Source organism: Vidua chalybeata, chromosome 27 (genome assembly GCF_026979565.1).
Source record: "Vidua chalybeata isolate OUT-0048 chromosome 27, bVidCha1 merged haplotype, whole genome shotgun sequence".
NCBI classification, from domain to species: domain Eukaryota; kingdom Metazoa; phylum Chordata; class Aves; order Passeriformes; family Viduidae; genus Vidua; species Vidua chalybeata.
Genome location: NC_071556.1, coordinates 5,899,450 through 5,924,262, shown reverse-complemented (window position 1 = coordinate 5,924,262; position 24,813 = coordinate 5,899,450). Strand labels below are relative to the sequence as shown.

Here is a 24,813-nt window from a genome sequence, read left to right as displayed (position 1 = left end):
TGTTCTGCCACCCTGGTGGGAGAGGGAGCAGGACAGGCAGTGGGATGGGCAGGGAGCAGATTGTGGAGTGCCAGGAGCTCCTCCAGCCAATCTTGCCCTCCCACTGCTGGGAACACCTCGGGAAGGGGATGCACAACACTTACCAGAATTTCGGGGATGGGTTCCAGCACTTTGGACTCGGTGCCAAGACTGGAGTAAATCACCCGAGACCAGGCGCTGTCGTGACAGAAGCTGCTGAGGGAGGAGGGAAAGGCGGTGCTAGCGGGATTGGAGGGCTCGGCAGAGCAACCCCCTCCTCTACACTCCCTCTTCGGAGCCTTTGGAACCTCCTCCCGAACCTTCACAGGCTCAAATTCCTTGAACAAACCAAATTCCTTGAACAAACTGGAGCGTCGCAGTGCTTTGACCCTTCAGGGACCCAGGGGGCCCTGACCCTGCTCAGGCTCCCCAGAACGGGCTCAGGGCTCTCCCACCTGTGCTTTGGAATCCATGCAGTGCCAGCAGCTCTCATGGAAAGGAAGAACTTATGGATTTTTCCTGCCCTGCCTCAAATTAACTCATCACCTCTCGGAGCTGGTGCTCCACGTTGCAATCCCAGCTGAGTCTGGCTCCATCCCTTTCGCCAAAGGGTTTGACCCTCAGGCACAGCGGGGCTGGAGGCGGCCGCAGGGGCATCGTGGTTCCTCTGAACTGGCACTGCATGTACCGGCACTGGCTACCGATGTTCCCGGCGGGAGGAGGCACGGCAGAGGCCGGAGCTGTCGTACCGCAACTCCCCGAGCAGGACAGGGGGCTCCAATATCCGGTGAAACCGGGAGGAGACCCTTGAACGGCCCTGCGGGGGAGCAGCGTTGTGCAGCCCAACTCTTACGAGCCCCCGGAGGATGCCCGCGGGAGAAGAGTCTCTGCCGGGGCCGGGGCCGTGAGGGGGTGGCGGCGCCGAGAGGAGCCCATTCCCTCGGGCCGTGCCGGGGTCTGGCCGGGGCGCTGCATCCGTTATTTTGGGGATGCAGTTGCTTGGCTGCACTTACACAGCCACGTTGGGCAGGATGGGACGAGGTGCAGCCGGCACCAAGCGGAATCGCGCGGGCTGGGGGACACCGCGGGGGGAGCGGGTTCACCCCAAACCCGGAGCGGCTGCAGCGCGGCCCAAGCGCTGCCCAGCGGTCGCCGGCGGGGCAGGGCCGGCTCCGGGCCGGGTCCCGTCTCCATGACTCCCGCGTGCCCTTTGCCCTCCGCCCGTCACCTCCCACCGCCCCGCCTCCGAGCGGTGACGGACAGCTATCGCAGCCTATCGTAGCGCGTCGCCGCCGCCAGCCCCGCCCTCAGTCGCGACGGACATCTCCTATGAAGTATGCCATCTGAATTTCACCTCAAGCCCCGCCTCTAGAGGTGACGGACAGCTCAGTTAACCTATCATATAGCTCCGCCGCCGGCCGGAGTGGGTGGGAGAGTTGCTCGTAACGAACCAACCGATATCCGACGTGGTGCAGCCGCAGCCAATCAGCGTTCGAGCGCTCGGGGACGGGGCCGTCAGCGTGGCCAATGGGAGCGCGCGCCGGGGCGGCGCGAGGCGCGGAGCGGGGCGGGGGGGGGACGGAACGGCGGGGGCGGGCGGGGACAAGATGGCGGCGGCAGCGGCGGCGGCGGCGGCGGCGCGCGCGCGGCGGGGCGGGCGGTAACGGGGCAGCGCGACCGGGACGAGGAACGGGACCGGGGCCGGGGCCGGGAGAGCGCCAGGGGGCAGAGGCCGAGGGGCGGCCCCTGAACTTGGGGAGACGCGGGAGGCGGCGGTTCGGCGGGGCGGAGCGCGGCACCGGGGCCCGGCCCGGCTCCCCCGCCTGGCGGCGGGGAGGGGGGACTCGGCCGCCCGCCCCCCTCCCCCAGTTCACCGTTCGGGCCGGCGGGAGCGGCCGGAGCTGACTCCGGGAAAGGACCCGGCCCGGGCCGGGAAGGGCCCGGAGGTCACCGACTCTCCCCCGGGAGTCCGCCCCGTCCCGGCGCTGATTTTGTCGCACTGAAAGTGTCCTGTCCCCTGTCACCCCTCTCTGCTCTCCCGCTGTACCCTGCCAGCCCCGGTGACACCTGTGGGAAGTGCGGGAGGGACCGTCCGGGCCAGGTGGGCATCCCTGACCCCCTCCTCCGTGAGGGGCCGGACACCGGGCAGAGGGTGCCCCCGGGAGGACCCGGGTATTGGGGCACAGGGTCTCCCTGAACCCCGCGGGGTCGACGGGGCCGGGGTGGGTTGTGTTGTCCTGCACCGCTGACACCCGGAGGAGAGGTGGTGACACATCATGTGCCAGGCAGAATCCCGGTGGATGAAGGATGCCCCCGGGAGCTCTCGGTAGGCACCGAAGGCCTCAAACTTTTGTAGGCAAAAGCGAAGACGCAAGAATTGTTTCGGAAAACTCCTTCAAGGAAACTTGGTTCCAGCTCCCCAACGGCTGAACCCCCCCCCCTCCAGCCCGTGCTCCCGGGAGGGCGGTGGGAGCACACCTTCCCACCCCAGCTGGGAATCATGAGCTCCTAGGGATGGAAAGTCACGAGAGGGACTGGGAGCTGCTCTGGTTCCACGGGGTGGCCTGACGGCCTGGAGATGACCTAACTCTTTAGGATCAAACTGGGCCCAGTCAAGGCCAGTTGACTGGGAAGAGCCCCCGGCAGCAGGACCGGGTAGGAAGCAACGCGAGTCCCAAACTGAGTGTGTCCCGTTACAGATTTATGTTCTTTTTCAAAGACGTTCTGGAGCCAGGCCGGGATCTTTTGGCATCCAACTGACCTGGAAGCAGTTCTTAGGTTTGGTTTTCCTTTTTTTGTTTTTTTTTGTTTTTTTTTTTTTTTTTTTCCTTCTTTTTTTTTTTTTTTTTTTTTTTTTTGGTTGTTTTTTTAATTATTATTCATGTTTGTACAATCTTCTGGATATTTTTTTCCCGAGAAGGAGTAAAAGGGAGTGTTGGAAACTAACAAACAGGATTAAAGCCCTGAGCGCTTAAGGAAAAGAACAGGTTAAGGAACTTAATCCAGGATGGATCTGCAGGAGCCCCAGCAGCTGGGAATGTTTGCGGAGAGCGAGCTGATGTCGGTGGGGATGGACACATTCATCCACCGCATTGACTCCACCGAGGTCATTTACCAGCCCCGGCGCAAGCGGGCCAAGCTCATTGGCAAGTACCTCATGGGAGACCTGCTGGGAGAGGGTTCCTATGGCAAAGTCAAGGAGATGCTGGACTCAGAGACCCTGTGCAGGAGAGCTGTGAAGATCCTGAAGAAGAAGAAGCTGCGCCGGATCCCCAACGGGGAGGCCAACGTGAAAAAGTAAGTAAAGAGTTCTGGGAGCTGAGGGGGTGAACTTGGTCCTTGTTTACCAGCTGAGCTCCTGTGTTGTTTTAGCTGACAGCATGGCTCTGCTGTGGAAATACTTCCTAATCCACAAGTATTTAGGAATCTCTTCCCTCTGAACAGCAGCCAGTGCTCTGGTAAGGCTGGGCACAGGGAAGGAACAGGTTCCCAAGGTCTGGGACAGTCTGGAATACACCACTTTGGTGTCATTTAATGGATAAAATATTGTTTCTTAAAGCAGTTCCTCTGTGTCCTCTCACCTTTCCCAGCCAGCAGCACCTGGGCAAGGTGAGACGTTACGAACACACTTGGTGTCCTCACAGGGTTATTCCTGTATCTGCCCAGGTGTGTTCCAAAGGCCCCGGAGCTCTCTGTGGTGGCAATTCCTCCTCTGACCCATGTGGAAGGTGGCTGGAACAGGATCCAATATATGGGGCACCCCATGGGCACAGGAAATTTTGGGTTTTTTCCTTGGCTTCATTTCTAAGGTCCTTGGGAGTTAAGGCTCTCCCCAGCTCATTTCTGTGGCTGTAAAATGGGGCCAAGGGTTGTCAGCTCTCTGTGCCTCCACCACACCTGGTTACTCAGGGCACAAAGCCCTCATGGAAGTGAACCCCAGGACAAGCCGGCTGTGGGGCTGGATCCATGGGGCTGGTGTGGGAACTTTCCCTTCCCTGGACCTCGCAGCAGCTGCGTCCCAGCCCTGCCAGGAGCTGCTTATCAGCTGTGCAGGAGCCTCTGCAGCCCAAACAACCCATGAGAGTTTATCTAGGCTGGGAGGGAGAGCTCTGAGAGGTCGAGGAGACTCTTCTGCTGTTCTGCTGCAGGTGAGCCCTGACCTGCAGAGTCCTGTGTCTGTCCCTCAGTTTGATTTCCCAGTTTAGCTGTGGGATATTTCACATCCTGTCCCAGGACTGCTGTCAGGGAGGTCCAACCTTTCCTGACAGCCTTCACTGTGGAACAGTCACATCCCAAGGCTGGGACCTCCCTGTCTCTCCCTTCCTGGCTCAGGTTCAGGAACAAGCAAACTTGGTTAATCTGTAATAAAATGTTTCTTGTTTTTCTGGTGGAGGCTGAGTGCCCGGTCCCTGGGTCCCTCCACGGGCATATCCAGAGCTGCCACTGGGGAACATGGAGATAGTTTCCTCCTTAGGGAAGCTTTCAATGTAAATTAGGTAAAAAGAGCTTGCCCACATCAGGAGAGTTCCCCGTTCTCAGAGCCATGGGAATGCTCCTGTGTCCTGAGGTGAACTCCGTAGAAGTTTTATTCATGCCCAGAATGGGGCTGTGAGTATCAGCTGGGTCATTAAGGGAGTTCTTAAAAGGGGCTTTCTGTGGATGTTACCTGGCTCAGCCCCACCTGCTCCAAAACACCAAGGCAGATTTTAAGTCGTGCCTTGTACCCAGGAGTTTACTTTAGTTCAAGTTCCTATTTCTGTTCCCTCATCCTTTTCCCTCTGCCCACCTATTCATGTGCTTTATCGGCTGCTTCAGTGGGGAATTTTAAGGCAAACTATTGTATTTTGTGATTCCCTGGTCCCCTGGCACTCTGAGCTGATCAGAACCCTTCAGCTCTGCTGTGAGAGGGAGTGAAAGCTGTGTCTGCTCTGGATGTGAGATATGTGACCAAACCCGCGTGTCTGAGTTGTCAGTGTGGGAGGAACAAGGTGCTGTGGGGTCTCCAGGTAGTGCTGGACAGGACACCGACACAGTATTTTAATGTCAACATGGCCAGATCGCACTGGAATTTCACTTTGGGCAGCTCTGTTGGAGCAGCTTTGAGGAGTTTATGCCTGAAAACTGCTCCTGTGCACAGAACAGCAGAAAATCAGTTTGTGGGCTGGATCACACCATTGGGTTCTGCTTTCTCTCTTGGAATCTGATCACTGAAGTGGTTTCCAGTGTTTCCTACCACAGGGAAAAGCTGCACATGAGGCTTGGGTTGTTGGGCAGAGGTGACTGAGTTACTGTGGTGGGCTCCTGCCTCTGCCCCCTCACAGGGCACCTTAGCGCTGCTTCAGCTGTGCTGATAGCGTGTCATTCAAGGAATTCCCTGGAATACAGTTCCTAGACAGTGGCCCTTGGGTAATTCCACAAGCAGTAACACACAGGGGGGAATGAGAGTGCAGTCATGAGCTGTGGAGGATCATACAGGTCTGAGCTGGGCCTTGGGCACCTGGAGATATTTGGCTGGAAATAGGGTGTTAATGCCAACCTTGGGTCACTCCTTGTTGATATCCCAGGCCACAGCCTCATCTCTGCCCCAGCCCTGTCTCCTGGTGTTCTGGAGACCTAGAAATTACAACTAAAATATGTTTGGGACTTACATCAAGTCAAATTATTTTTCTCTACCCCACTTCTGCCCCAGGAAAATGAGCCCTAAATGAGCCCTGAAGGGCTCTCTGAGTCCTGGAGAGGATGTTGAGGGTTTAAACTTCTAAGACACAGTTTCCTTAAATCTGTTGGGAGAATCTTCATTTCTCTTTAGAGTAGGTGGAGGTGGCTCAGTCAGGCAGACACTGCAGAATCTCATCCCTGCAAAAAAAGGGGGTTTAGTGGGATTGCCAAAAAGAGACAGGAAAACCTGTCAGCCTGTGGCTGCAGCAGCAGAGGTTTAATAATGCCATGTGCTAATAGCCTGCCACGTTAATTAAGTGTTTGGGGCTCTGTGGGATCCCAAGTGCCCTGTGCTGTACTTACCACCTCGGCAATTGCTCTGGTTGGAATTTGTGCTCCTTGGGAATTCCTCAGAGGGTTAACCTGGGTTATGGGGCTGTGCTGTGATAGTTTGTTCCTGGGGTCTGCAAGTCCCAAGCTGGAACCTCCAAACAGGGACATCTCTCCTGGGGAAGGACTTGCTGGAAGCCCTGGAGGTGTGAGCTCAGGTGAGAATGGGCTGATCCCTCCTCCTCAGAGACATGTTCCCCATGGAGCTGTGTGGCTCAAGGGCTTCCTCTGCTGAGCTGGATGTTTGCTTGGGTGAAATGCTGGGACCTGTACTCCAAGGAAGAACACAGATTGTGATGGATACAGAACTTGGAATGCCAGACATCTCTGCGGCAGCAGGATGTGGATGGACCCTTGGGACCAGGAAAGAGAAAATGTGACACCGAAATCTTCCTGGCACTTCCAGCCCTTGGGCTCACACAGTCCTGGAGAGGTGCTGCACTTCCGAAGCTTTCAGGATGTTGTGAGAAGAACCTTGTGAACCAAAGGAAGGGAATACATCTTTTGGCTGTGTTACTGGGTTTTGTTTAGGCAGGAATGATTGGGAACAAGCTGTAGGAAGAACGCTGGATCTCACAGTGGAGATGTCCAGGAAGGAGAGTCTGCTTTCCTGGCTGCCTTTGGCATGTTCCAAAATGGCGTGGCAAATGGAACGAGGGGGCAGCTTTGCTATTTACAGTTCTGAGCAACAACACCCCCTGTTATTTGCCAGAGCAGGTACCTTGCAGGGGATAAGTCTTAATACACCAGGATGAGCTTAATGGATCTGACAGAGCTCAAGTTAGATCTTTTCCCCCCTTGTCTCCTTCCAATGGAGTTATACTTGGAAGCAGGTCTGGGCCTCTGGCAGTCTGTCTGGTTACACACTTGCAGTGGGCTGTGGTGGGGTTTTGTTGGTAGTTTTGGAAGAAAAAAAAATCAAATTTAGGCCTGTTCTAAGAAGGTGAGACCTATAGTTCCCCTAGTCGAGGTGTTTGCAAAGCGAGATGGGATCGAGGTGACTGGGCTGGCTGTCCCTGCTCCTCAGGCATTCCAGAGCAAAAGAGGTGCTAAAAATAGAAGTAATCTTTCCTCTGGGAAGAGGGTGGCTTGGCCTCTGCCTCAGGGGTGGGGGCACGGCCCTGGCATTTTGGATTGGTTCACAGAGTCCTCCTGGGGGGGGGAAATCATTACAAAAATATGAGATATTTATTAGTCTGTTGAAGGTGGGAGGAATCAGCGTTTGTACTTCCGAGCTGTATTACAGGGAATGAGCTGTTGGGATCAGGATTTTAAATGTGTTCCCAACACTTGGGCCTTAAAGCAGTTGTGTTTGAGTGGGTTTGCTCCCCTCTGGCAGCCCTGTTGGAGCCCTCGGCCCTCTCCCTTCATGCTGCAGGATCTCCTCAGCTCCACACTGACACTGGCTGCTGTTCCTTGAGCTAATTTAATCCACTTCAGCCCTTTGGTCATTCCTATAATTAGATTTGTCTGCCATGTCCACACAATACTTGGGAGTTTTGCTGTGGTATCTTGGGTCTCTGCTTAGCTCTTGGTGGCTTCTTCTAAATCCAGAGCTGAGAAAGGAGTCTCTGGCCTTAACTTTGGTAATGAAATAATTGATACTGCTCAGGCATCCTTAAAAGATCATTAAGGATTCTCCTTGCACTCCTGCATCGGAGAAGCCCTTTCCAAGGAGCAGCTCCTGGTTGTTGCTCAGCCTTTGTGCAAGCCCCAGCTCATTACTGGAGCTGCTAATTCTGCCCGTGAGGGGCTCTGAGCTGGCTTTGGGCAGGGGCTCTCACTTCCAAAGCTGTTCTCAGAATTCCTTGTAATGCTGCTTCCCAGCGACTGAGCTGATGAAGTGTGACCACACTGCTTAAAGCACTCGCCAAATCACTCTGGAAGGGAGCTGGGAAGGAGAATTTGGGAGCTCAGCACAGCCCAGCATGGAGCAGCAGCAGAACAAAGTGAAAAGCAGGATGTGCACTGCCAGGCACCAACAGAACCACCCTGACCTGACTGTCCTGCTCTGCCTGTTTCTCCACAGCTGGCATCCAGTGGGATTTTGCCAGATGAGTTTAATGCAAAAGAGACTAAACTGTGGTTTGGGGCAAGTACAAAATCCCTGGAGACAAAAATCAGAACAGCTGACAGAAGGTGACATTCAAGGGACTGTTCCCCAAGCCAAGGGAAGGTGGCTCCTCACTGTTTTACCTTATTTATTCCCCACAAACACAGGATTCAGTTCAGGTCTCTGAGCCATTCAGTCAAGTTAAGTTTGGGTGAAATTTTGGAAGAGATGGAGTTGGGAATAAGCTTTTTAAATGTAACTTTCTCCTTCTCTCTTCCTGCAGGGAGATCCAGCTCCTGCGGAGATTACGGCACAAAAATGTCATCCAGCTGGTAGATGTGTTGTACAACGAGGAGAAGCAGAAAATATATCCTTTTGCACAGGGCTGTTGATCAGGTTTGAACTCCCACTGTTCTATGCTGTAGTTCTGCTTTTGGGAAAGCCCTTTTGGATGTTTCTTAAGCTTAATTTTTTGCAGCTAAATTGATTTCACTGCTAATAACCATCCTGCCTAACTGTCAGACTTTCCACACAAACACAAATTCACACAGATACTAATCAAGGCAGTTTTATCCTCACTTTACTGGTTTTTGTGTGACTCTGCAACACTGAGAGCACTTTGTCTGGAACCAGTGTGGCAGTTCCTAGAGCTGATCCCTTGTAGCATATGTTATAAATGGATCCTTTTATTTTTGACGGTGTTTTCTAACTACTGTCTTCTTATTATAGTACTCCAGAAAATGAGTAATTTAATTGTGTGCATTAATTAGATCAAACACTCTGCCACCAGATCATTAGGATAAAGCAGCGTGACAACTTCTGCTTGTGCTGTGGCCTCGACAGAGTGAGGGGACTGCGAGTCAATTAGTGATAGAGAGATCCTGTTTAATTAGGTAGAAGGGAGGAGGCAGCATGGGGAATGGAGCCCGAGAGAGACATCGTGTGTTGATACCAGGTGATGACAACCCAAAACCATCCCTGGCAAATGGGATCTCTCCAAGGATGCTCCTTGCTGGACTTCCTGAGCAGTGCTGGTCCAGAGTTGGTTTTCAGTGCTTTTCCCTTGCAAGGACAGGTTGACTTTATTATTTTTATCTTTATCTGCTTCTACACTCTCACCAAGTTTGTTCCTCCCTGTGCTGATTCTGGCAATAACTGGGGGAATTAGTTTTCACTGGAACTCAGAGCAGGAATTCATCCATGATTTTGTTCAAGCCCTTCCCCAGCTCCTGACTGGCACTGCCTGTGCTGCATGTCTTGGACTGTGATAGAGCAGACCTTGAGCAGCCACATGGGCATCAAGTTTGGGAAGAGATCCAGCAGAAAAGGGACTGTTTCCCTGAGGCTGCCCTGGGGGCAGGGCCCTTAGTCATGCACAGGGCTGTGTTGGTTCCTTGCAGGAGGCAGAGTTGGGGTTTAGGGGGAGATGTCAACTTCCCCATTGGTGATTAAAAAGAAAAATCCTCATTTCCGGAACAAGCACTGTGGGGTTGGAAACTGGGGCTGTGGAAGGAAGGATTCTGTTCCCACCTGAGTGTTGTGTTGCTGGTGGAAGTGCACTGCAGGCTTGAGCTGTTTGTCACAGAATGGCTTGGGTTAAAAAGGACATTAAAGCTCATCCCATTCCACCCACTGCCATGGGCAGAGACATCTTCCCACTCTCCCCGGTTGCTCCAAGCCCCATCCAGCCTGACCTTGGACACTTCTAGGGATCCATGGGAAGCCACAGCTTCTCAGGGAAACCTGTGCCAGGGCCTCACCATTGTCACAGGGAAGATTTTTTTCCTAATCTCCCATCTATCCCCCCTCTTTGTCAGTGTGAAGCAATTTCCCCATGTCCTGTCACTGTGTGCTCTTCTAAAAAATCCTTCTCTATCTTTCTTGCAGGCTCCCTTCAGGTTAAGACAGCATTTGAGCAACTCACCTAATAAAAACCTTCAGTGATTTTCTGTGGGAAAGGGAAAGCTGTGGTGACTGGACTAAAAATATCAACAACTTTTAGTACTTAAGGGGCTATTTGCTGGCCTGCTGTGGCTGGGAGTGCAGAGCTAGTGGTGATTGGAGAGCTCATCCAGGCAGAAAATGAACCCAGTTCCATGAGCAGCATCCCAGGGATCCCATTACCAGTGTGTACAGCTGGGTGTGGGAGCAGAAGCCCTTGAGGAGGAGAACTGAGAACTTGAGGCACCTGTAATAGATCTGCTCCAGCCTGGAAGTCTGTTCTCTAATCTGATTGATCAACCTGAAGTGGATCAGTGACCAGGGAGGGGTGAGGAGCAGCCTGGCTGTTAATGACACCCAGCCAGGCTGTCCTTGAGCCTCTTTGCTCCCCAGGAACTGGTCTGGATTATCTACCATCACTGTTATTCTCCTGACAGTGGGAGAGCTGATGTATTCCAAATCACTCTGATAGAAGTAGTTCACAGATTTCTTCCAGAGTAAGAAAGGGTAGGAATTAGTTTTGGGAGCTCTTTTTTCTGTTCTTGCTTTTATTGATTTACCAAGAGTCTTCATGCCTATCATAAATTCTGGTTTAGGGTATATTTAGAGTATTTTAGGGTCTCTCTAAAGAGCAGCTCATGGGGAATGGAGCAGGAACTTAATTTTCAGTGTTTGGAGCTGCTAGATGAAACATGCTGGAAAGGGGCAGCAGAGTCTTCAGCTCAGATCCCACACAGGACAGGAATCTCCCTTCTGCCTCTTCTACTTCAGGTGGCTTCTTGGGGCAAAAGTAACTTATTTTGGGTTTAGGTTAAGAAGGCAACTGCCTGGAGGAGTAACTGACCATGCTCAAGCTTGCAGGGGAGCCCTGGCAGCCTCTGCTGTCAGGACATTTCCCAGTGTCCCAGGGTCTGTTCTCCCAGGCCCCTCCAAGCCATACTTTGCCTTCAAAAGCCCAGGGAGAGGAGGAAACAGGCAATTGCAACATCAGGCAGTCTGGTTCCCATTATTTGGCCCCAACATTAAAGCTTAGAGAGATAAAAACTGGAATATGCTGCAAGGGAACAAATGCTGCAAAGTGCCACCAGCTCTTGGCATTCTGTTGTAACTGGTTTTATCCGTGTGGTTTCACAAAGCTTCTCAGCTCTCCAAGGATCCTTTTTCCTGCTACTGGATTACTCCTGTGGGGCTGGGGGTAAGCAGCAGTTGTTCCATAGAGCACACAACTGGGTTGTTTGGGACGGGGAATAAGGAATAACCAACTTTGGAGAAGGTGGCAGGAGCTCACTGTCATCTCAGGTGCAGAACACTCAGGGCACTGGGGGAACAGGCTGCAGCTCTTCTGCCAGGGAGTTCCCAACTTTCTGTGCCCGCTTGAAGGTATTTCCCTGTTCTCTGTCATGCCTGTGAGATCTTCAGCTTATTTTCTGTGGAGTTTCCATCCTGGTCACAGAGCTGCAGATCCTCACTTGGCAGAAGGATTTTCCTGTAGGTGCTTTCCTGTCCTGTGGGAGCTAGAGGAGCATCCCTCAGTACTTGTGAAGTGCAGCCATTCCCTCTGGGATGAGGCTGCTGCCCATCTGAGGAATGTTTAACACAGAGGAGTATTAACCCTGGAACTTCCTTAACTCTGCCCTCACGTATATGGTGATGGAGTACTGTGTGTGTGGGATGCAGGAAATGCTGGACAGTGTCCCAGAAAAGAGGTTTCCAGTGTTTCAGGCTCACGGGTAAGTTCTGTTCCTCTCCCCACTGTGTTCTCTTGAGTGGAGAGCACGTTCTGCTCTGCTCAGACTGTGTTTGAAAGCAAACCTGGCTTTGTGTAATAATTTCATATTTTACACCCATGGAAAAAAGTGAAAAGCTCTTGAAGTGGCCAGCAGGGATTGCCCTTAGATTCTGGGAGGAAAACCATCCTTCTACTGATTTTTCTGTTATTTTTGTTTTACTTCCTGAGCTGCCCAAGAGCCCTCTCGGTCCCTGTGCTCTTGCCTTGCCAGGGGTGTGAGGGGGGAATCTCCTGCCTAAATGGAGGTCAAGCTACAGTTCAGCATCAGAAAAGACTTTAAAGGCCTTGGGATGGATTAGGGATTGGCAATATCCAGCATGATCTGGTAGCTGGGGTAGTTAGCTGGGATAAGCTGGAGCCCTTTTTACTCCTCAAGGAAAGAAACCTGAGAATTCTGGGAATAGATACAAAATCATTGTCAGGATCAAATCAGGGCACAGCAGCAAATCCGTGGCAACTACATCATTTTATGGTCATATCGTCATTTTATTTTAAGAGTTCTCTGAGATTACAGACAGCCTAAGTGAAATTCAGGCACATTAATATTGTTTCTGGGTATTACAAGATGAAACACTTGCCTTTACAACTGCCAGGCTGTGTGGGTTACAATGATGGCCCAGAGTCTCTAACCACAGCAAAAAGCTCTTTTCTACTGGCTAAAAGTGTTTGATTTTTTTTCCCCTCTGCCTCTCTCTGCAGGTACTTTTGTCAGCTTATAGATGGCTTAGAATACTTGCACAGCCAAGGGATTGTCCACAAGGATATAAAACCGGGGAACCTCCTGCTAACAACCAATGGGACACTAAAAATATCTGATTTAGGCGTAGCAGAGGTATGTGAGAAGCGCAGCAAAGTCAGAAGGGGACGTTCTAGATTGAGGTCACCTCTGTGGTGTCATTGATCTATTGTGCATTTAGGCTTTTGTTCTGTTGCACTTGCAGAGTGCTCTGAGAGACTCTGAATATTTATTGCAATTGGCAAAGCACTTCTTTTGGTAACAGCATGAAACCTCTGCTCAGGAAACACAGAGAAGGAAGATGTCAATCTTGGGTGAGCCCAAAAGTGGGGGGACATGGAGATAAGCTACATAACCTTATCCTTCTTTTTATATGGAGACTGTCTTAGGTAGGAGAGGTGCAAGACTTGTCACTGTGGCATGTGGCTGCTGTGGTGGCATGATCTTATCATCTGTAGATGTTCAGTAGAGGAGTTTTCCCCTTTTGTTTCCCAGGTGGAACTTTTCCAAGAGTCAGTTTGTTTTCCTTGGCAGCCTGACACTGTTTGGTCTCTCCTGCCTCAGGCATTGCATCCGTTTGCAGAGGACGACACATGCAGGACAAGCCAAGGGTCGCCAGCATTCCAACCCCCAGAAATTGCCAATGGCCTTGACACCTTTTCAGGCTTTAAAGTCGACATCTGGTCTGCAGGGGTGACGCTGTGAGTGCTCAGGAGCTCCCAGGAGCTTCACAACTAATGACACCCTCAGATAGCTCAGTTCTGGCCCAGCTCTGTCATCACCACTCTTGTGTGGTGGGGGAAGCTGAGAGGGGGGGTGCTGCTCGCTCCTGTGGGTGGGTTTATGCTCCCCAAAGTAGCTGTAATTCTGCACAAGGGGATCCTTGCTCTCCATGAGTGACTCTGCAGCTGTTGCTCAGCTCCCAGAGGCACAGCCAGGGCAGTAACAGAAACCACAAGCATCTCCAGTATTTATTTTTAAGTTTTTGCTGTCCCCGACTGTGATGAAGGCAGGCTAAACTTAAAGAGGTTTTGCACATACTGCCAAATATTCCTCTTTTGGTTTCCTCTTGGCTGCTTTTGGCTTACATAGTCAGGTAAGAACTGAGTACCTGTGTGCTGTTTCTCATCCTGCTTCTCCTTCTGCCTTCACAGATACAACATCACAACGGGTCTGTACCCTTTTGAAGGGGATAATATCTATAAATTATTTGAAAACATCGGGAAAGGCGACTACACAATTCCAGAGGATTGTGGTCCTCCACTCTCAGACTTATTGAGAGGTGAGTCTTCCCAGCTGGTTCCAAAAGAGTAACATTTACAGATGCAACAACTCCTCAGCTTGCACAGTGCCAGAGCTTCCTTCCAAGTGTCTTGTAGGGATATGGGATCCTTTTAGCCAGGGAGGTTATACTTATAGCCTTACAAGACTCTGGCAGATATTCAGCACTGGTGTTTTCCTGAGATCCACTAACGCCCTGCACAGCTCACAGCCACTGCTGTGTAGAGTTGGTTCTTGCATTGTTTCCTGTGCTCTGAGAAGCTTTTATATCTAAAGACAAAGCCCACAGGAGGTTAAATTTAAAATGGCATAATAGCATTGATGCAAGTTTGGACAGTGAGAGCACTCAGATGCTGTGTCCAGGCTTTCCGTAATGTCACACACTGAGTACTCAGGTCTACTGTCCCTCCTCATAAACCTCACCTCTGGACTTGTCTCAAGTCCCAATTGTTTCCTTCCCCTCAAATCCAGAGCTGCAGGATATCAGCAGTAACAGGTGCCCAGTTTCACAGCAGGGCTGGGATAGGACCATGAGGACCAGGAGAGTGGCACTTTCTGGGGAGAAAGTTGTGGGGTTTTTTGGGTTTTTTTATTCTCATCATTTATTGCAGCAGTTTCATGTTTAGTGCTGAAGAGTCTCTACCTGTGAAAGCTGAGTGGTCAGGCAGGGCAGCAGTTGTGCCATGCACAGCAGCAGCCTGGTGAGCCTCTTTGGCAGGAGCTGGGATGTGATTCCAGCCTGTGGGAGAGCCCAACCAGCATTCCCAGTGCCTCCATGGCAGCAGAACAGCCAGGTGCAGCTGTGCTCCCCAGCCCTCAGCACAGGCTCATCCTCTCCTTTCTCTTCAGCTCTTTGTGAGGAATCAGCCCCCAGATGTGGGATGTTTGTCTTGTTTCACATTGGTTTTCCTGGTCCTTGTGCTCTGTGAGGTTGGTGAGGGGCTGGGGGATACTGAGTGCCTCCCTGCTGGCAGCGTGTCAGCTCTGCAGGGACACGGGCTCCTGGCCTGGTGCAGGGACATGGGCTCGGTGCAGGGGCACAGCTCCGGGCTCGGTGCAGGGACACGGGCTCCTGGCTCGGTGCAGGGACACGGGCTCCTGGCTCTGTGCAGGGACACGGCTCCTGGCTCTGTGCAGGGACACAGCTCCTGGCTCTGTGCAGGGACACAGCTCCTGGCTCTGTGCAGGGACACAGCTCCTGGCTCTGTGCAGGGACACAGCTCCTGGCTCGGTGCAGGGACACAGCTCCTGGCTCGGTGCAGGGACACGGCTCTGGGCTCGGTGCAGGGACACAGCTCCTGGCTCTGTGCAGGGACACAGCTCCTGGCTCGGTGCAGGGACACAGCTCCTGGCCTGGTGCAGGGACACAGCTCCGGGCTCTGTGCAGGGACACAGCTCCTGGCTCGGTGCAGGGACACAGCTCCTGGCTCTGTGCAGGGACACAGCTCCGGGCTCTGTGCAGGGACACAGCTCCTGGCTCAGTGCAGGGACACAGCTCCTGGCTCGGTGCAGGGACACAGCTCCGGGCTCTGTGCAGGGACACAGCTCCTGGCTCTGTGCAGGGACACAGCTCCTGGCTCTGTGCAGGGACACGGGCTCCTGGCTCTGTGCAGGGACACAGCTCCTGGCTCTGTGCAGGGACACAGCTCCTGGCTCAGTGCAGGGACACAGCTCCTGGCTCTGTGCAGGGACACAGCTCCGGGCTCGGTGCAGGGACACGGCTCCGGGCTCGGTGCAGGGACACGGCTCCGGGCTCGGTGCAGGGACACGGCTCCGGGCTCGGTGCAGGGACACGGCTCCGGGCTCGGTGCAGGGACACAGCTCCTGGCTCTGTGCAGGGACACGGCTCCTGGCTCTGTGCAGGGACACAGCTCCTGGCTCTGTGCAGGGACACGGCTCCTGGCTCTGTGCAGGGACACAGCTCCTGGCTCTGTGCAGGGACACAGCTCCTGGCTCTGTGCAGGGGCACAGCTCCGGGCTCTGTGCAGGGACACGGCTCCGGGCTCGGTGCAGGGACACAGCTCCTGGCTCTGTGCAGGGACACGGGCTCCTGGCTCGGTGCCGGCCATGCTGGCGGCAGGTGGTGCTGTCAGTCCAAGCTCTTCTGCTGCTCCCACCGGGGCTTCCGCAGCCCCTCGGCACCAAGGAACTGCCAGACCCCCGCAGCCCCCCTTGGAGGCTATTTTAGCTTCCCTGGCCCCATGCCAATGATGAAATCAGTTATTTGCATGTGTTTCCAAAAGCATTAGCCAGCTTTAGCAGCTTTCTGAAGGCGTTACATAAGGCAGCGCTTCACGCTCGGCACAGCCGGCATCCGGCTACTCATGGCCTGATGTGCTTCACATTGTACCTGCCAGTGCCAGGGAAGAGTGGCCTGAGCTCCATGTGGCATTTGCCTTGTGACTGCTGACTCCCAATGTGGCCTTTAAACAAGCTGGGAATTGCCCAAATGGAGCAAATCCTGTAGTCCTGTTGGTCCAGCAGCAGTTCTCCTAAAGCATCCAGCAGAACTCCTTGGAGGTTTGTGATCAGCCTCTCAGCTGCACTTAGTGCTTTCCCCAGGGAAAAGGAGCGTGGCAGTTTTCTCTTTTCTTGTGCTGAGGATATTGACAGCTTAAAATCTTGTGCTTCATTAGCACAATAACTCCCCTCCTAGTTCTCTTCCCACCCCTGTGTGAGATCTGGAGCCAGAATTACCTACTCTTCCCTCTGCCTGATTTTACATGGCGGAGCCTTGAGTCTGGTGCCCTTTGTCCATCTCTTACAGCCTGAGTCTCCTCCTGCATCCTGACTGCTGTCAGTTTGTCTGTCTGCATCCCTTCTGTGCTTGTGCACCACAGAGGTGGGAGTCGAGTGGGTTTGGCGAGGAGGGGAGCTTGTCTGGAAGGAGATGACTAGACTGCTTTATATCAGGGCAGTGGGAAGCCCTAAGGATCTGTTTTCCTGTCCTCTCTCCCACTTGAGAACAGTCTTCCACCCCTCATCTTGCTGTGTACAAGCTGCTACATTGCAAAAACTGGCATAACCTTCTGATATTCCCCTTGCTTGGTGTGAGACACATTTTCCAGTGGTCAGTATGCCAGGTGGCCTCGAGGGGGGTGAATTTTGGGGTGGGATTGCCCCAGCCCTGCCTACTCTGGAGGCCTTAGCAGCTCCTGAGCAGCTGCTGAGGCCCAGGGCTGAGCCATGCAGCCGTGGCACCACGTAGCTATGGTGACAAACCTGGATGCTTTATTTAGTTCCTGCTTTTCCTCCAGAACATCTGCATTTCCTGGCTGGTGCCTGTTCCTCCTGCAGCAGGCTGGAGCTGAATCCATTGCCTGTGGATCAGATACTGTAGGTGGCTGTGTTTGTGTGAGCAGCACAGACAACCCCAGCTCAGCTCTGTTGCTCTGGTGGTTTTGTCTCATCTTTGTGTTGCTTTGAAAGGCTCTAAAAGCCTTCACAGGGCTGCAAGCGCCTAGTCTGGGTTTGAGTGAGGTAGAATTCAGTGCAGCAAAGTGCTCATTTCCTCTGTCTGCTAGGGCTGTGCTGACCACAGGCACCACAACCAGGCTGTGAAGCAAACACAAACACACTTTGTAAGGTTTTTTGTTCTTCTGTTGACTACTTTTGTAGTGTGTTTTTACTTTTTCTTCCCCTTGAGCTTGTTCTTATCTTTGTTCCCTTTTTCCAGAACAGCAGAGTTTAGAGGACTTAAAGCTTCAGTGGTATTTAGCTCGTAAAGAGACTCATGACAGTATATCCTCCAGATTAGTTGGGAGACTGCTCCTCATTTTGTCTTCCTAATCAGGGATGAAGCTTTATTTGTACTCTTCAGGGATGGAAAGAAGAAGGGCTGGTGCTGTTTTGTGTGTGCAGTCAGGAGAGATGTGTCAGAGTAGAAGGGTTTATAAATAGTCTTAAGGTTCTTCTGGCAGCATCTGCCCATGCCTTATCAACTCCTGTGCACTTTGCTTCTGGACCAGAAGAATGCACAAGGTCAGCTTTCCTCCTCCTGGTCTAATAGACTTTTACTGGAAGAGGAGGCTGCAGCTCTGCATTAATCAGCATCTGGATTGATTTCCAGGCCCTGAGACCTGAGGTTGGATCCTCAGCAGTTTGTTTTCTTACTTCCATGACCTTCCCTTGCTGGGACAGTGAGAGGATGCATCCTGGTGACAGTGGGATGCTTTAATTCTGCTGTGGCAGGGGTCCCCAGGGCTGTCTGTGCCCTTCCAGAGGCCTGGCCTAGATCACGGGCTCAAGATTTGCCTGCAGAGGGAGTTTGTGACTGGAACAGCTGGCTGAGTGCAGGGAGAGGGAGAAGGTCCTGCCTCATTTAGAGATTGGCCTCACACTGCTTTTACAGTGGTTGTTAAATGTTGATCCAAGTTGGAGACTGAAGTAGAGGCCAGGTTGAGTCCATTAACCTTGCTGTTGGATTTATTTCTGCTTCTCCAGTCCCAAAGCTGAGACTGTCCTGTGTTCTGAACTCCAGGAATTCTGCCCTGGAGCTGTGCCTGTCTGGGATCACTGAGTGTAGGGGCTGGGGGTTGTGAGGAGCTCAGGGCAGATCCATGATCTCCAGTTTCTGGGTTTTTACTTGATGTGATTTGAAAGGGTTTTGAAACTGTTGATGTGCTGCAGAGAACACGATAACCCTGTCTGGGCATGACTGCGTGGTGTCTGTTCTTACCAGTTTAATACCTGGTAATTCTTGATGAGGGAACTTCATATTTTAGGAATAATTTCCTCATGGAAAGGGTTGTCAGGCACTGGAAGGGGCTGCCCAGTGGGGTTTGGAGCCCCCATCCCTGGAGGTCTCCAAAGAACACCTGAGCATGACAGTCAGTCCTCTGCTCTGGGTAACAATTTGGGGATCAGCCGCAGGTTGGACTTGGTGATTCTGTGGCACCCCTGTATGCACACAGCAAATCCTCTGGGAATACTGGGGAGCAGAGGTTAGAGCTGGGCCTCCTGAAGCATTCCCTGGCACAGCCTCTCCCATCCCTGCTCGCAGATAAACTCCAGGGAAGTCTTTACCCTAAATGGCCGCAAGCGGCGGCTGCTGCAGGCAAGACGTTCCAGGATGACTTGCCTGGTGAATAGAACATGATGTTTTGTCTTGCTGAAGCCTCTCTTCAGTGCAGGACTTGAGCCACAGAGCTGCCACGAGTGACTCAGAGCTGAATGTATGAATGTACATTTTCAGTGAGGACACCTTCTGTTTTCTTTCAAATGTTGCCCCAAATGCGGTCATTTTTCATTGAAGTAAAAATTCCTTTAGCTCGATTATTTTCCTTCTGCCTTTTTCATGGCTTGAGAACAACAGCTCCCTGTGCCGTGGCTGTTTGTGACTACTGCTCTTTTAATCATTTACCTTAAACTTTTTATCCTGCTTGTACCAGTTTCATCTGGTAAATGCCTTAAATTTCAAAACACTTTGAAGTGTGGTTTTTAAATAAATCGGTGGGGGGAGTAGGTGGTGTCCTGACTTCCTTGTTTCTTACTACATGAATAAGAGAACTCTACCAATACTTGTCCCCTAATCTTCATGGGAGAGCTCTTTGCAGCCCTATTTCTTAAAAAGAAAAAAAAAGCCAACTCATTTGGGAAGCTCAGCTGTGAAAGCATCTGATCATCTTATTAATAGGTTCTTTAATTAGGTGTGGGATGTTTTTTTTTTTTTTCCCTCTGAACTTATTTCTTTTTCTGTAATGTGAGGAGAAATTCCATCTGAACATGAGAAAACTCCTTTGCTGCCAGGGTTGAGCTCTGGAACAGGTTGCAGTGGTAGGGGGCGGGCGGGGGGGGAAGGTGTTGTAGAGTTTCCATCCTCAGAGACCTTCAAAACCCAGTCCAAACAATCCAAAACTCTGAGGAATTGGGCTCTGACAGGGGACAGGGAAGTTTTCTGGAGCAGTTTTTGGTATCACATGTGCTGTGGTGATTTATCTCTTCCATGACCTTTGAATTGTATGTTCTCACCTGCAAGGCCCTTGCAGCTTCCTGCTTGTACTAGGATGTGTCTTTCCAGCCCTCACTTCCCAAGTGTCCACCCAGATGTATTCCCTACCCTTGTGTTCTCAATGTGTCCTTGTGGCTCTCCCCAGCACTCTGCACTGTTTGCTTCTGTCCTGACTTTCTGAATTCCTGTTTGACAGTGAGTGCTGCTTCCCAGACTTTTCTGGTTGCTGGTGATGGGCTCCTCCTCTCACAACCCATCTCCAAACCCTCATTCTTCGTGCAACCTGTTCAAGACTTCACAGTGCAGGTGCTTCAGGAGCAACAAGAGATCATCCAGTAAAAGCAAAACTCCTTGTAGTGTTCAGCTATGAGGGTTTGTTAATGTTCAGTAGGTGAATATATTCCTGGAACCTTCATTGGAGAATATCTTGGATGCTGCTGGATGAAACTCTCAGGGTTCCATTGGCTCATTTCTGAAGAATATGGCAAAATTTTCTCCTTCCCTTCTGTTGAGTTGTGAAGCTTCTGAAAGGCAGTGGAGCACAGAGGGCATCCCAGGAGACTGTTTAAGGAATCCACCTCCCTTTCTCACAGAGGGAATAGGGATAAGCTGCTTTTCCTGTCCCCGCTCTGCTCACCACCCACCCCAGCTACCTCAGCAGATGATCCCAGAAGTCCAAGTCCTGGCCAGGGCACGGGGATGGGCAGCAGGATGACTTCTTTGGTTGGTTCTCCCCTGCTGCACCTCAGAATAGAATTCCACTAGACCAGAGGATCTGGGACACTGAGCAAGTGGACGTACACTGTGCCTGAGGCTTTGGCTCTTCCATGGAAGAGGTTCAATGAAATTATCTCTGAAATGCAACATCTTGATGTTCTTTGCTTGGAGAGTTTCTTGGAGCTGTGGTCGAGGGCTGGACAAGCCTCAGTCCCTGCCCTGGGAGGGAGGGATGGGCTGCACCTGCAGGTGGGAAGCTGAGGAACAGACTGGAACAGGTCAGCAATGGGATTGGGATTTTATGCTGAGTTTCCTGTGGCTGATGGAGCAAATCCTGCCTGGAGCTGCCAGGACTGGACACAGCATGGCTGTCAGGGAGGGAAGGGCAGAGTTTTGTGCTTCTTGGCTTTGACTCAGCTGAGAGTGTCTGTGATCACACCTGGACTTTTTTTCTTCTTTTCAGGGATGCTTGAATACGATCCAGCCAAGAGGTTCTCAATACAGCAGATAAGGCAACACAAGTGAGTGTTCTCTTCCTGCTCCTCCTGTACCTGTGCTCCTGCTCTCACTTTCTGTTTCCTTTTGGCAGCAGACACATGGAAGTCACTAGATCTCCTTCCTCCAGCTCTGCTGGGGCTCTGGCAAGCTCCACTTGGCTTTTTTCCTCCTATTAGAGCATCCGGTGAAGCACTGGAATTGCTAACCAGTAAATAAGGATTATGTTGGAAGTCTGTGGCATGCCTGCTTCTGGATAATTAAGGGTTCTGGATAATTTTTTCCAGAGGCCAGCAAGTACTAATGGAGCAGAGCAGGAGGTCCTGAAGGCTGTGTTATTGTAGTAGGACTGTTCAGTAACGTGTGTTAGTTCTGGCCACTCTGGGGACAAAAATATCCCCTGGTATTTGCTCCATATGGAGTCAGTATGTGGAAAAGCGTTCCAGGACAATAGGATTTTTTTTTTTTTCTTGGATATCACAGTCCTCCCTCCCCCATATCCTCTCCCATTTTCCATGCCATAGTCAGGGGGGAAATGCCCCGTTATCACTGAGGGTTTTTTTAAGGATCTGTTTGAACATGCAGGCTCCAAGCAGAGATTTCCTGGGCGGATAAAAGTACAAGAACAAAAAGCATCATGAGGCTGCTTCACTGCGGAGGCTGCATTAGCTTATCTCCTCTTGGAATGGGAAGTGCTTCTGAGGACAGGCAGAGCTGCCTCTGGACTGCAGCTGCTTGGCCTGTGAGCCTGCCCTGATCCTTTTGGGAGCTGTAAAAGCAAGGATGTGATCCAGGGTGGTGCTGAGCCCACTCCATCCTGCTTTCCTCTTGTGTCTTTGGAAAAGCCACATGCTGTCAGGTGACGGTCCCTGGGAGGTGCCCAAGGAGCCACAGCCAGAACCTGAGAGGCCTGAAGTGCACCAGGGTTCCACAGGGAGTGAATGGGACCAGCTCCAACAGGGATTGGAGGGACCAGGGTGCAAGCAGAGCTGGGCTTATGGCAGGGGTTATGGAGCTTCCCAGGCGGTTAATTAATTGTAAGGACAACTCTTTTGTAGTAGCCAAGCCCCATGGCTGGGCTGTTTCAGGGGCTCTGGGCGCTTACGGGCTCTTCCATTCAAGGCTGCCTTTCTCGCACGTGCCTCCCAGTACCAGTGGCCATGACCAGAGGGGATCAGCTTGCCATGCTTTGTCAGGAAGCACTGCAAAGAAGCAGAAATTAAGTCTGTGGAGTCATCAGTAGGTGTTGAGAAAAGCACTAAAAGCACATCCCTTCCTGCAGTGGCCAGCCCTGAGTTCAGGAGCTGCCCTGGGCCCTCATGGGTCACTGCCAGGTGATTGAACTACTTCCCCAAATCCAGATACTCCATTTTGCCCTTTTCCCAGGTGGCAGTGATTTTTTGTGTCAGTGTTGCCCAGCTGGAAGCACAGAGGGGTCTCCAGAGATGCTGCCTGTAGTTAGAAAGCTGAAGAAACTGGAGCACACCTCTGGCACAGGGCAGCCACCGAGCTCCTCAGCTGCTGTGCCGAGGCTTTTCGTCCCACAGCACCGAGAGGAGCTGAGGAGGGGCTCTACCTGCAAACCCAGGAGCATTTCCAAGGCTTAGGCTCTTATTACTTTTGTGTGAGCTTAGCCAGTGCTTCTTAACAGGCTTTTCTCCCCTATTAGTAATTGCCTCCTTCCTCCTGCTGTGGCATCTAGTAATTGCATCAAGCACAGCAGAGCTTGTGGCCTGGGCCTTGGATGTGTCTGTTTAGCTTCTTTTTGTGCTAAAGAATCCAGAGCTTGGTTCTCCTGCCTTTTCTTTAAATAGAAGCTTAGCCCTGATGCTTAACCTGACCCTGGGTTTTTTGGGTTTTTTTTTTTTTTTTTTTTTGTTTGTTTGGTTTTTTTTTTTTGTAAATGGAGCACAGCAGTCAGGAACAGCAGGCAGCCATTCGGGTATTGGCAAAAGGGGTTTGGGAAAGCACTTTAGTAAGAAGACATTTGATTTCTAGAACCCTTAGATTTCATTTATTGGGTTGAGTAAATCATTAATGATTGTGGGTTTCTCTACACTCCTCCCCCCAAAAACATGTGCTAAGGACAGGAACTAAACCAGAAAAACATCAAGCAACTTCCCCAGGCTGCCCTGCTGGGATGGATGCCATCTCAAACTAGAATCACCCTGTGCCTTTCTATGCTGCTGGAAGTCTCCTTTTATGTCTTTGAGCTGCAGTTCCTGGGGACTCACTCATATGGACAGTCGGGATTATCAAAGTGCTCTGAAATCAGCAGGAATCAGCCCTGGGCCCCAGGCAGTGGTTTTGCACTCAGGCTGCTGGACCAGGCTCGTGTCAGGATGGTGGGAAGGGGCAGTGTTCCCCTGCCCTGTGGGAAGGGTGATCGATCCCAAAGGAAGCATCAGAGAGCAAATGTCCTGCAGCCACAGAGTTGGGGTTCAGGATCCATCCTTCCCCACGTCCCCTTCCATAAAGTGTGAAGGCCCTTGCAGTGGGATCAGGGATAAAATCAGTGGCTCAGGGACACTGAGAAAGCACCAAGGGAGCACAGAGTGCTCTTCCATAGGGAACACAGCTGCAGGAGGCAGGGAAGGCATCCAGGCAGCCCAGCAATGGTAATCCAGCCATTCCTCCCATCATTCCTCTCAGCTATTCCAAATGCTTTTGCCCTGCAGCAGCAGAGGAATGCTGGAGGAAGAGTCTGCTGAGTTTCATCCCTGCCAGCTGCTTTCCTCCCTCCTCACTGCTGCAGCTGAACTGCATCAAACTCCTGTCTCTGCACTTTTAGTAGAGTGGGACAAAGCAAAATGCTGCTCTGTTCAACCCAGTCTGTGCAGAGCAGGCCTGGAGCTGGAAATGGAAATGAGTTAAACTTCTCCCAGCCTGTCATCTCAGAATTTAGGAACTGCCAGAAACTGATCCCCGAAGTAGCAGTGGAAGAGCCTGAAAACCTGCTTTCCCTGGAAGGATCTGAGTGGGATGATGTTCAGTGGAAAACCAGTGCTCATAGCTCAACTCTATGAATATTTGAGGTGCTCCTGGGATGGGGATTGTAGGGCAGGGAGGAAAAGCTGCCAAGAGCCTGGGAGTTCCAACCTCCTCCCTATGGATTATCCACCACCTCCCCTCTGCCCTGTGCTTTTGCTGAAGGACTTCTTGCTCATACACTGCATTTTGTTACTAATTCACTGACTTGCTGCAGCACTTAAAGTGATGAAATGGATGCAGAATTCTACCTCTGTCCCTTGTTTCCAAGGTAACCATCTTCCCTGTCTACAAGTGTCACACTTAATTTGTTCAGGCGCAGATCTGATTGCAGGAGTTCATAGCACGAGAGGGGAGGCACTTCCACCTTTTGTTAGTGAAGGTGAATATTAACCTGCGGGCTGAGGTCTCCTCCTGCCATCCTGGAGCTGCTGTGCTGCCTTCCCCAGCTCCTTTGGGGTTTGGAATGTGGCTCTGGGATGCTGTGCTGTTTTATCCTGGGTACCAAACCCCTTGGAAATCTGTGTGGTGCTGCTGAGGGCTCCTTTGCAGGGGCTGACTATGCTCCTGGGCTGTGTTTGAGGGAGGGAGAGGGGCTTCTCTGAGCCTCTGCTGCTGCCTGTGCACTTGTGGGCTTTCCCCATCCCTTATCTGTAGTGCCAGGCAGTGATCTCCCCTCAGCAGGACACAAAGAAGCATTCCTCTTCCTTCCTGAGGCACCTGGCTCAATCTTCCTGCCCTCTGGCAGCATATGGAAGGGATCTTTCTTTTTTTTACCCACATTCTGCAAAACAGTT

The 24,813-nt window shown here is 51.9% G+C and overlaps 2 protein-coding genes across 11 annotated transcripts in view; one reads left to right on the top strand and one right to left on the bottom strand.

Moving 5' to 3' along the window:
* SBNO2 (strawberry notch homolog 2) overlaps window positions 1-1,495 on the bottom strand; it is a 51,554-nt gene extending 50,059 nt beyond the window's left edge. For 2 of the 9 annotated variants that reach the window (XR_008434974.1, XM_053965587.1), the window contains exon 1: window positions 144-1,340. The gene's annotated coding sequence lies outside the window, so the exon portion shown is untranslated. The other 7 variants (XM_053965594.1, XM_053965593.1, XM_053965591.1 and 4 more) reach the window with 7 other exon arrangements.
* Window positions 1,496-1,753: 258 nt separating this feature from the next.
* The window catches only part of STK11 (serine/threonine kinase 11), a 32,507-nt gene continuing 9,447 nt past the window's right edge, over window positions 1,754-24,813 (top strand). The window contains exons 1-8 of one of the 2 annotated variants that reach the window (XM_053965608.1): window positions 1,754-2,796; window positions 2,939-3,315; window positions 8,403-8,486; window positions 11,701-11,790; window positions 12,549-12,681; window positions 13,150-13,286; window positions 13,740-13,867; window positions 20,997-21,054. In XM_053965608.1, the coding sequence (XP_053821583.1) occupies window positions 3,026-3,315; window positions 8,403-8,486; window positions 11,701-11,790; window positions 12,549-12,681; window positions 13,150-13,286; window positions 13,740-13,867; window positions 20,997-21,054 (920 nt within the window). In that variant the 5' untranslated portion in view covers window positions 1,754-2,796; window positions 2,939-3,025. Of the gene's footprint in view, window positions 3,316-8,402; window positions 8,487-11,700; window positions 11,791-12,548; window positions 12,682-13,149; window positions 13,287-13,739; window positions 13,868-20,996; window positions 21,055-24,813 lie in introns of both variants that reach the window. The other variant, XM_053965607.1, reaches the window with a different exon arrangement.